General features: G+C 40.4%; 1 protein-coding gene across 2 annotated transcripts; it reads right to left on the reverse strand.

Moving 5' to 3' along the window:
• Positions 1 to 1,144: 1,144 nt before the first annotated feature.
• On the reverse strand, positions 1,145 to 9,261 carry LOC101964056 (sodium-dependent glucose transporter 1-like). 2 transcript variants are annotated; one of them, XM_013363821.4, is made up of 4 exons: positions 8,960 to 9,261; positions 6,989 to 7,157; positions 5,828 to 5,944; positions 1,145 to 4,311 (listed from the first exon to the last, which is right to left on the reverse strand). In XM_013363821.4, the coding sequence occupies exons 2-4, from the start codon at positions 7,152 to 7,154 to the stop codon at positions 3,071 to 3,073; spliced, it is 1,524 nt and encodes a 507-aa protein (XP_013219275.2). In that variant the 5' UTR covers positions 7,155 to 7,157; positions 8,960 to 9,261; the 3' UTR covers positions 1,145 to 3,070. The 2 variants fall into 2 exon arrangements, with proteins under 2 accessions (XP_013219275.2, XP_021590301.2); XM_021734626.3 differs by having other exon boundaries at positions 8,897 to 9,219.
• Between the last annotated feature and the right edge of the window lie 427 nt (positions 9,262 to 9,688).

Genomic DNA, 9,688 nt, shown 5'->3' on the forward strand with positions numbered 1-9,688 from the left:
CAGGATTAAGTGACATGTTGCTATGACTCTAAAGTTCTGGTTATAAGAAAGCTATCCTAATTATCCACTGAATCCATGTGAAACAAAATCATCTTAGGAATAATATCTTGGATCTCACACTTCTTGCAGGAGGGTGTTGCAACACTTGTCCTTTTTGTTGTTGTTTTGTTTTTTGTGGTGGTGCTGGACATTAAACCACAGTCTTGTGCATATACTCCCCTGTTGGCTTTGAAGAGGCTGCCATGTTGTGGGAGGATCTATGAAAGGGTCACATAGCAAGGAACTGTGGGAGTCTTGAAGGACCTAAGAATGGTGACCAGCTGACTGTGAGCAGGAAACAGGAAACTCAGTCAACAAGCTAGTAACTAAATACTGAAAGCAACCCCATGCCTTGAAGGAGGACTGAACCTCCAACGAAGAAGAAAATGCTACCCAACAGGGATATGGGTCTCAGCCCTATTAAGACCCATAGCAGAGGAAAGTTAAGTCATGTCTACATTGCTGAACCACAGAAATGTGAGATAATAAGTGTATATTGTTTTAAGTTGCTGTTTTTTATGGTCATTTATTAGACAGCAATAGAAAAGTTGGCTCTTGGTTATTGTATATCAGTAGACACTCACCTAAGAACTGATCATTCAAATGAATGCTAATGCTTAGAACTGTGCTAAGTTGATTCCTTTCAATATGGAAACACATTTTCAAAATTTTATAATGCCAGTGGTCTTATGAACATCCACATTTTGGTTTGTGGAATCTTAGTGATTTATCTATATGGATTTCCAAAATGTATACCATGTTCTCATTACCATGCATCTCTCCCATGGCCTCATCTCCTACCCTCTAAAAGTAGAAGCTGAGGGGAAAATCCCTATAGTAATAAGCCTCTCATCAGCCAAACAACTGCTACTGCCTAAGGCCCAGCAGCCTGAGGAAGAGCAGAGAGAGTGTGGAACATAAGTGATTTCCAACACTAATCAGGGGAGAAGTACTGTATTAAAAAAAAAAACAACAGGCATTTTACCATCAATTTCTCCAGCAGTCCTCTCCAAAGTTGTTTTGTTCTCAACATGAATGAAAGCTATAAGGTGAACGAACTGGTTAAGAAAGGTACTGCATTTCACTTAAGACAAACCAAAGCAACTGTTTCTCAAAAACAAATTTATAGACATTAGATAAGAGAAAGCATTCTGGTAGAAATTTGAGGTCACTCAGCATAAAACTTAGGGAAAAGTATACAAAAACTCTTATTGATTCTTGTCATTTATTGAAGGATAGACACACCAGTTTGGCCATACTCATAAATTCCCTTCCTCATCCTTGATGCCTGGACCACTAAGCCACCTGCTGTCTGACACCCCCCAATCCCAGTATAGCGGATGGAACAGAGGCCTTTAGCCTGCTAGGCAAGCACTCTACCACTGAGCTACATCTCCAGCCCTCCATCTTCTCATCTTCACTTTGGTTTCCCAGGTATTTCAAACTCAAAGAAGAGGATGGGTGGGTGACACAAGAATTCCAAACCCTGGAAAAGGCTGTGCCTCCTTGTAAACTGAACTTCTAGTCTGGTTCACAGTACTTATACTGGGATTATCACCCAAATCCAGTGAGGGTCAAAGCCTTGAAACAGGAAGACCTAGACCCAGCCTCTGTTATTGAGGTAGGTCAGGGGCCTCAAAAGACCCATCTATGCCTCTACTACTAATGTAATAATTCAAATAGCTTCTAATATCAGAATATAGTATCTCCAAATCCTATTTACACATCACTAGAGATTAAATTAGCATATAAAAATAAGTTTTCTTTAAAAAATATCTGCAAATATAATTTCCATAATTATATTTACTGAATATCACTGAACCTAAGACACTGATTGTAAAATATGATGTTATTTTATATATGCATGTAGTAAAAAAAGTCAAACAAGATTTCTCATAATATTAAAAGATCATTGATTATAAGTGTATGCAGTTTAAAAGACATTAAGTTATGGGGAAAAGTTATATCTTAGGATCAATGAGATGCAGCATTAAAAATGTATCCCTGCCTGGTGCGATGGTGCACACTTATAACCCCAGTCAATGGAGAAGCTGATGCAGGAGATCACCAAGTTCTAGGCCAGCCTCAGCAACTTGGACTCTATCACAAAATTTTTAAAAAGATGGGGAGGGGTGTGGTTTGCAGGTATAGCTCAGTGGTTCAATTTCTGTACTACTGTACTACTGGGTTCAATTTCAGTACCAAAAAAAAAAAAAAAAGTGCTCTTTAGAATATTTTCCAAAGAACATATTTAATATAGTGTATGAAACTGGAATGAATTCATACACAATAGCTCAAACTTAAAGCCATTTACCATTTTTGTTTCAATTCTCATTTGAAATGAAGAATGTGCTAGCTGTCATCCTACACAAACTTTAAAACCTAGGAGTTTCTCAATTTGGATCTCATCTCACTTCCATTTCTGGAGTCACAGATCAAGTGATAACATAAACAAGACCTATATTGAGAGCCCTAAGCCAGACTCCTGTCTTCAACCCAGGTCTCTTGAGCCTGGCTTTGTGTTCTCTGCCTAGAAATCAAATATCAAATGAGTCTTTAACAATCTTTGGTCCAACAATAAAGATAAGGTAAAGCAATTAATAAAACAACTATTTGTTTCCAGAGATAATCATGAAATTTCTCTGCCCAACATCTTTGGCAAAACATGCCTGATACTTGAATGGAATATCCATCCCACACATAACGGATTTTGTTCTAGTCGAACACTACCCAACTTCTCAAGAAGGAAAAAAAAAAGGGTTTGTGTGCTCTGAAAGGTAGACACAAGAAAATATTACCTAATCAGCCTATGATACACAATAGTCTCAAAACAAGGTCCTACTGAACCACACAATTGATACTTTGTGGGAAACACTGGGAATTAGAACATTTCAAATCTTCAGCATTTGCTATAAGTGGGCCTTGAAACTTTGATCCCCAAAGCATGCTGAAATCTGGTAATGCTGCTCTGCCCTCTTTAAAAGTGGAATTTATTCACGGCAGTCAGTAAATAATTCATCTTCTCTAAATGTTAGTCCCTTTTTTCCACACTTCTGGCAAGGTGTTTCACAGGGGAATCACCAGTATTAACTGGGGAAGATTTAAATATTAATGTACTTGATAGGAACTGGGTGGAGACATCAGCTGTGGGCTCCATCAAAATATTTCCAGAACGTTCTATGACAATAGGTCCCATTGTATCATTCATTTCTACTACTTCAAAATCCATTTCATTCCATTTTTCTGCATCCTCCCCTTCATTCTCCTCCTCATAGTCATTTAGTTCAGAGTTGGAAAGCAAAGACTTTTGGTCCTCACTCTTTCTGTTAGCTTTTCGCTGGCGATCCAGAGGCAAGGTGGCTAATTTATACATCACAGGAAATATAACAGCAGTGAATACTGCTGATCCCAAACAGGTGTACAGAACTATGGGCAAATCTGGGTATTGTCCCTGAACAATTCCAATTATTGCAGGAATAGCCATTTCTCCCAGGGCTGCACCAACTACAAAAAAGGCTGCTGATTTCCCACTTATGGTCGTGTACTGCTCAATCCAGGAAACACCACTGGGAAATGTGGCTGCCATTGAGGCCCCATACACTGAAGTGGCAATCCAGAGACAGAGTGGACTCTTGTCAAATAACACCAGAAATAAAGATGAAGCCAAGCTGCCAATGTTGCTCAACACAATCATGGTGCCCGGCTGTAGACATGCAGCAAAGAAGATCGCCAGGCCCCTGAAGGCTGCAAAGGTCCCCCAGAAGATGGAGTTCAACCCAGCTGCTTCACGTTCTTCCATGCCAGCATAGGTGGTGGCAAAGGAGAAAACATAAGAGCCATATGTTACCTCTGCTCCAACATAAAAAAAGAAGAACACAAAAAGGAGGCAGAGAAGGGTCTTGTGATATTCAGCTCTTCGATATGCCTGAGCAGATGCTTTTGCTTTTTCCTGCCCTGAGCTTTTCTTGAAAAACAAAGCAAACAGAAAGAGAGACACTATGAAAATGTAAGTGCCGATAAAAGCATAAGCCCAGAGTAGATTCATGTCATCAGGCAATCCAAACAGAGGGGCTGAGTCAGCTTCAGATGATCCATTGGTGGCTGGAGGCTGAAAGGCAGGCTCTGTGTGGTTTTCAGCAGACACTGAGGTACCCAGTGCCAATTTAGCCAGAATTGGAGCCAGAAAGGCACCCAAGGCAAAACTGAAGTGTAAGGCCTGCAAGTGTGGGGCTCCTTCATCCCCCCAAATAGCCAAGATGAGGACGTTACCACCTGCCAATGAAGGATGGAGAAATCAATTATGTTAAGCACAAGTTACCTGGTTTAAAAAAAAATAGGTCTTTACTGTCAGAAAGAGGATAAATCTGTATTACATGGCACAAACATTTTAACAAAGTTATCAAATATTGTGCTTGAGTCAATTCTCTAAGGAACTCTAACCTACTCCCACCAGAGAGCTATGACTTATAACCTCTCAACTGCATATATGGAATTCTACAAACTGGTAAATCACTGCTACCCAGAGTCAGGCATATTAGCAAAGGCTACTTAGAGGGCCAACATCATACTGGGGAGTACATTCATACATCTACTTATTTGTAACTAATTTAAATTTATATATTTATTTGGAAAAATTTTACCACCAGAGAGTGGCCAATTACCAAAGCTTTCTGTACTTGAGGAATTTCATTTATTTATTAATGAAACCAATGCAAAACACACATTCAGGAACCTGAATACACCAAGTCTCTGGTGTGCCTGTTATAGGAAATGAGAACACCTTTTAGCATCTATTCATATACCATCTGAACACCTGCAGGGTGAAAGGCCAGAAGCATTAGTCTTTGGCTCTCTTTTTTTTTAATCAGACAGTTTCAGACAGACATATAAATCCACCCTGTAATTTGCAAGCAAACTAAGCCAGAAGTATAAAACATTTCTCCAATTTATAAATAACCTTAGAGTAGGGAAGGGAGGCATAGAAAGCTGGATCTTGTGGTAAACACATATCACATGTTACTTAGCAGACTTTCAAGGACATGATGACCCACAGAGAAGGTCTACTATGGGAGAACAGGAACTTTTGAGAGAGAGAGAAGAAAAACAAGCAAACTAGTACACAGCATGGGTTTCTCTTAACTCAAAAACCAATGTGCATTTTAAATTGAAGGCTGCTTCTATACTTCATCAGCCAAATAATGGTTCCACACTTGTTTTATCCTATTAAACCATTAATTCCTCTTAAACTACAATGTTAAAATTCTCTCCCAATATAAAATCTGCTCACCTGCACAGTATTAGCCCAGGAGAGGCTCCTTCCCTGTTTGGATACAGTAATCCGTATCTCCAATAGAACAAAATCCTTTAAGTTAAATTCATAGTTGGCTGCTCAAAAATCTGTGCCCTAACTGGAGAGAACAGTAGCTGCTGGATGGGGGGATCTTGATGAAGTGAACCCATGACCCACTCAGTAAGTTCATGTCTTTATTTTTTTTCTTTCCTAGTATTAGATACTGAACCCAGGGACACTTTACCGCTGAGCTACATTCCCAGTCCTTTTTATTTTTAATTTTGAGAAAGGGTCTCAGTCAGTTGCTGAGGCTGGCCTTGAATTTGTGATCCTCCTGCTTCAGCCACCTAAGTCTCTGGGATTACAGGCATGTGCCACAACATGCAGTACAGTCCATGTCATTTCTAGAGCACTACAAGTGACAGTTTAATACCATTTGATCTACTTTTTTAGTAGAAAGTCCCCACTCCCATAGATGACACTTAAGGGCTCACTAACCTGTATCCAGAATGCCCATTGAAACGCCAATGACAGATATCATGAAAATCAGTAACACTGCTGCCTTGCAAAAAGGAATAACAAAAAGACCAACTGTGGTAGCCAACAGTGAAACCCCTGAGAAGAAAAGTTAAAAGTCAATTATAAAAAGTAACGTCAATTTAAGTTTGGTAATCATAAGTAGATGAGTTTTACCAGCTGCTACTACAAGTGGTTTTGCCATTTAAATATTTTATAAACTTTATGGGTGATAAAATATAGATTACTATGACATGGTTACAATTTACGTACTGTTAATAATCAAACTAAAAATTATACCAAAACAAGATTTTACAGCAAAAGAGACAGGACAAAATTATTTATTTTCATATTTCACACTTAAGAACCCAAAGATATATCTGAATAACAAATAACAGTTTATAAAAGCAAAAACAAAATGCAGAAAGTACAGCATTTTGTAACAAAACCTTAATAAACAAACTAGGAAATAGGAAACATAAGAAATATATTCTTTCAAGTCTCATTGCAAAAAAAGGGAATTCTTTATTCATCAGCAATAAATTATTCTCCTTGCTTTCAAAGAAGTTTTATCACATTATATCTAAAATTTTATTTAAACACATTACTTTATCAAAAAAAAAAAAAAGATGTCAAAACTTTGCCATCTATTTCCAAGGCAAGGTAGAGCATGCCATCACTGACATGGGGTGGTAGGGACAAAAGTATAGCCTACCTCAGTTCACTTACCATCCCCTCCCCCCCTTCACTTTCAATCCAGAGTCCATAGAGCCTGGGCAAATTCCAGGAGCATTCATTCTGAGGTCCGTAGTCCTAGGAAATCTGCCCTTACACCCTCATGAGCAGAGACAGCCTTTTGAACAACCAGTGCATGACCCTAAGTGGTACCTAAATTACTGTGAAAGTTGGGAAGTCCAAGAATTGCTAACACACACCATTGGGTTGATCAGTTTCCAGAGGATCCAACATAGGTTTCCTCTGTCAATATCAGAGCAGAAAACATGGAAACCCAGTTTCTGTGGAGAAGTCACAAACACCACCCATTCAGCTATCAACCATTCTGCAGCTACTATTTTTCACAATTAAAATAATGACCTAAAATCCTTGACAGCAACACAGGAGTGCAAAACAGTGTTTACTTACCCAAAAGTAAAAAATGATTCATATAATCAAAAAGAACTCCACCAATCATAGAGCCACACAAATATCCAGAGGCACGGCCCACAAAAATGAGAGAAAGACTGCTGATGTTTCTGTTTACATTCCTTGCCAAATCTTGAAATGTGGGTCCCAGTATAGCAATACTCATTCCCTATAGTATAAAAATATAAAAAATTACAAAAGGTTTTTTTTAAACTTATAATCATTAAAACAATGTCTAAGTGGTAGTTTTTTTGTGTGTGAAGGCTATTACAATGTAATGGAGAATACTTTAAGACCCATAGTCAAGAAAAATGAACAATACTATTATAGCTATAGATCCATGGGTTTTCTTCTATTCCAATTCTCAATTTTTTTAAATAAATTATTCATTTCTTTGGGCTCTTTGAGGCAATTCTGTTTAGTTTTTTAAAAAAACTATTCGGCATCAATAGTTAATAAGATGTAACAAAACTATTCTCAACATGCTATTATTTCATATACTACATAAGAATTTAGTTGCTAAAAATTTAAATTAACACATCAAAATATATTCCTGTCTTTTAATGTCAAAACAGCAATATTTATGGCATCCTCTGAACTACCTATGTGCAAAGTGTGCAGGAGATAAACACTTTGAATGTTTCTAACATGTATTTTCCTTCAAAGAAAACCTAAAGCCATCAGGAATACAGTTAAGACTTTCTTAGAAGATATCACATACATGTGTACAGGACGAGTTTAACAATAAAATGTCACTTGGACCACGTGTTAACCAGAACTAAGAATTATAGCAGGTTGTCAGAGTAATTGTCACTAGACCCTTTTTCAAGTTTTTGAGCCTGTGGGTGTGTGTGGAGTGGGCGTAATCCCACTTACAGGGCAGCTAAGGTATCAAGATCACATTTCAGGGTCGCCCTGGGGCAAAATAGTGAAACCCATCTCAAAGAAAAAACTTTTTCTAATTTATCTACATTTCAAGAATAACTGATTCTATTTGCACTTTTCTGCTATATATGCAGGGTGTACCCCTTATCCAAGCAGGACTACTCCAAGACTAAGGACTTGGGTATGCACAGGCCCACAGCAAGCACCAGGTATAAGGAAAGAAGCCTGAGCAATGGTTCTAATGGAATTACTTCATGTCTTCAAAGGACTTATAAAACCCGGCACACAGTGAGGGCTTACCAACAATACACAGTGATTTCTTTCTCCTCCCCTTCTCCATCAAAATATTCTAAGAATATTGTGGCTCAGACTCTCTGATATGCTAAGTGACCAGAAGTGACTCTCCTCAAAGGACAATGTGTTAACATGAACTATGGGTCACAACTCTCCAGCTTCCAAAATTATCAAGTTTGGCAAAAGGGGGTTGGCAAAACTGCATCTAGCCTTGCGCTTTGCTCCAAGAAAAAACATTTAAGCATCTGAACGCTTGATATAAATAGGACTGTGAGTGAAGTAAGACGTTACTGGCTCTACGCCTTATCCGGCTGTGTGACATGGAATAATAATTATACTAATAATATATTATAATTATAATATTATAATTATAATTCCTCTTTGCAGAATTATTTCCCCATCTGCAAAATTCGGCGCTTGGCTTAATCTGATCAGGACACTAGAAAGAGGATATCCTAGAAAATCAGCTTTTCTGTGTAATAATTTGAGGACTGAATGAGTGGGGTGCGAAGGGCAGCTAAAGATCTGGGTAACCTCTGCACCGACGAGAGGTAAGAAAATTTGGTGCAGTTGTTAAACACATTAGGAAAAACAGTTTCACACTTGATAATAACCCCACCACCACTGTTGGAATGGTGCCCGTTTTCCAGATGACTAAACTGAGGCCGAAGCAGAATAACTAAGGTGTTCAAGGTCACACAGCGTAGGGGGAGAAGCCAAGATTCCAACCGTGAAGGCCTGCAGGGCGCCTGCTCGCGCCCGGCCAGGGAGGGTCGCTCCCCCAGCTCTCACCAGCCCCAGGAAGGCCGCACACAGGATCGCGGTGATGAACCAGCGCAGCGCGGCCCGGGTCCGGCTGCCGGGCCGGGAGACCGCCACCGTCTCCGGTTCATTCGCCCTGACGTCGGCCTGTAGGAGCCGCTGCCCGGCAGCCGCGGCCCCCACACCACGGAACTCTAGTTCCAGCTCCAGCTTGGAGGCTCCAAATAGTCTTGCTGAGGTGAGCCTCAGGGGTTCGGAGGTGAGCCACGGTCCCGCCCCTCGCGGCCAGAATGTCTACCAAGGTGCCGCCTTCTCTCCGCCCACCCGGAGAGAATTCTGGGACGTGCAGGTGTTGGCACGCAGCGGGCATCTGCCCTCCAGAACGCGCTGCGCCCGCCCGGGTCACTTGGCGGAAATGAAGCCTCCAGCCAACCAGAACCGCGCTTCAAACCGGAAGTTAATCTGGTTGCCTAGGAGACCGGATCTCTCGCAGGCATCGCATCACACTTAGTTGAACTTCCTGACGCCAGGGGACTGGCGCCCCGTGGCGGAGCAAACTGAAGCTGCAGCCTCTGAAGAGAAATCCCGAGATAAAATGCCATTAAGGAACAAGGTACAAAGTGGCGGGATTGCTGACAACTGTGGGCCAAGAACTACATGGTGGAACCTCGATCCAGCTACCCGGATCTCCTAGGAAAAATTGGGAAACTGCCAAGCGCGGTGGTGCATGCTTGTAATCCTAGCCACGCAGGAGGGCGA

This window comes from Ictidomys tridecemlineatus, chromosome 8, assembly GCF_052094955.1.
Source record: "Ictidomys tridecemlineatus isolate mIctTri1 chromosome 8, mIctTri1.hap1, whole genome shotgun sequence".
NCBI lineage: Eukaryota > Metazoa > Chordata > Mammalia > Rodentia > Sciuridae > Ictidomys > Ictidomys tridecemlineatus.

Excerpts from the sequence above, each read along its gene's own strand:
- LOC101964056 (XM_013363821.4), bottom strand. The coding sequence starts at position 7,154 with ATGAGTATTGCTATACTGGGACCCACATTTCAAGATTTGGCAAGGAAT. Across the intron at positions 5,945-6,988 it reads GAATCATTTTTTACTTTTGG|GGGTTTCACTGTTGGCTACC; the intron begins GTAAGTAAACAC and ends TTTTCTTCTCAG. Across the intron at positions 4,312-5,827 it reads AATGGGCATTCTGGATACAG|GTGGTAACGTCCTCATCTTG; the intron begins GTTAGTGAGCCC and ends CTTCATTGGCAG.